We start from the raw sequence: 923 nt of genomic DNA, 5'->3' as shown, positions 1-923 counted from the left end.
GCATAAGTTTAGAATGATACTTAGTTTGCTCTTAAGGCAGTATTGGGTTAACCAAATCATACAAGGACTATTGAAATATACCAGCTGTACAGAATATACATATTTATACATACATTTTCATTTTTTCTATGAATAAGCACTTCCTATATAATCATCTATGATACATTGCTATCTACTTTACTATCTTCTTTAGTCTTGGTGTTAGCCTCATCCAGCACAAATTTGAACATCAAACTTGACCAAAGAGAAAGCACTGCTACAAAGGTCAGGCAAAACCTTAGTCCTTTGAACCAGGTCGGGTAACCCCACATGGCAAGGTCCATGTACCCAGCAAACCCCAGGCCACCAATAATGGTCAATGTCCCCATGGTCTGTGGCATCAGAAGTCCTGACACAGCTATGAGTGATGGGGTGACACTGTAGCTTAAGTTATACCAACCTGGGGGCTGAGCACTCTCCTTGGGGAGAGTCAGTCCCCACCGCACACCACCAAGGAAGGAAAGGATGGAAGCCCCGTAGAACAACTGTGCCTCAGCCACTTCAGGCATGAAAACTCCTGACGATGCTATGTAAAGAGGGGCTGCAACAAAGGGTATCAAGCCTGAAAAACCAAGGACCAGAGCTGGGGTTGGAGAATATCGTACCTGTTGGAAGAAAGAGGCAATATATAACTCTACTGTATCCTAGAAAAGAAAAAGAAAAGTAAGAAGCATGTGTCTTTCTTGTTTTCCTTGAAATTCTAATTTTGGAAAAGAAATATTAGCAGCAAAGTATGAATAAACACATTACAATAATGCTTATGTAACATATATCAATATCATTCAATACACACATCAATGACATGCTGAATCTGAGCATCCACACACAAAATAAAAAAACTAAATTCACATCTGCTATACCTCTACTAATAAAACAAAACCTTC

The 923-nt window shown here is 39.7% G+C and overlaps 1 protein-coding gene across 1 annotated transcript in view; it reads right to left on the bottom strand.

Annotated features, from left to right (window-relative positions):
- Positions 1-85: 85 nt before the first annotated feature.
- The window catches only part of LOC119582030 (transmembrane protein 69-like), a 10,852-nt gene continuing 10,014 nt past the window's right edge, over positions 86-923 (bottom strand). Inside the window, exon 4 of the mRNA XM_037930240.1 lies at positions 86-644. Coding sequence (XP_037786168.1) covers positions 156-644 — 489 coding nt within the window. The 3' untranslated portion in view covers positions 86-155. The remainder of the gene's footprint in view (positions 645-923) is intronic.

Source organism: Penaeus monodon, chromosome 15, assembly GCF_015228065.2.
Source record: "Penaeus monodon isolate SGIC_2016 chromosome 15, NSTDA_Pmon_1, whole genome shotgun sequence".
Lineage (NCBI taxonomy): Eukaryota > Metazoa > Arthropoda > Malacostraca > Decapoda > Penaeidae > Penaeus > Penaeus monodon.
This window is presented reverse-complemented; position numbering and strand designations above follow the sequence as displayed.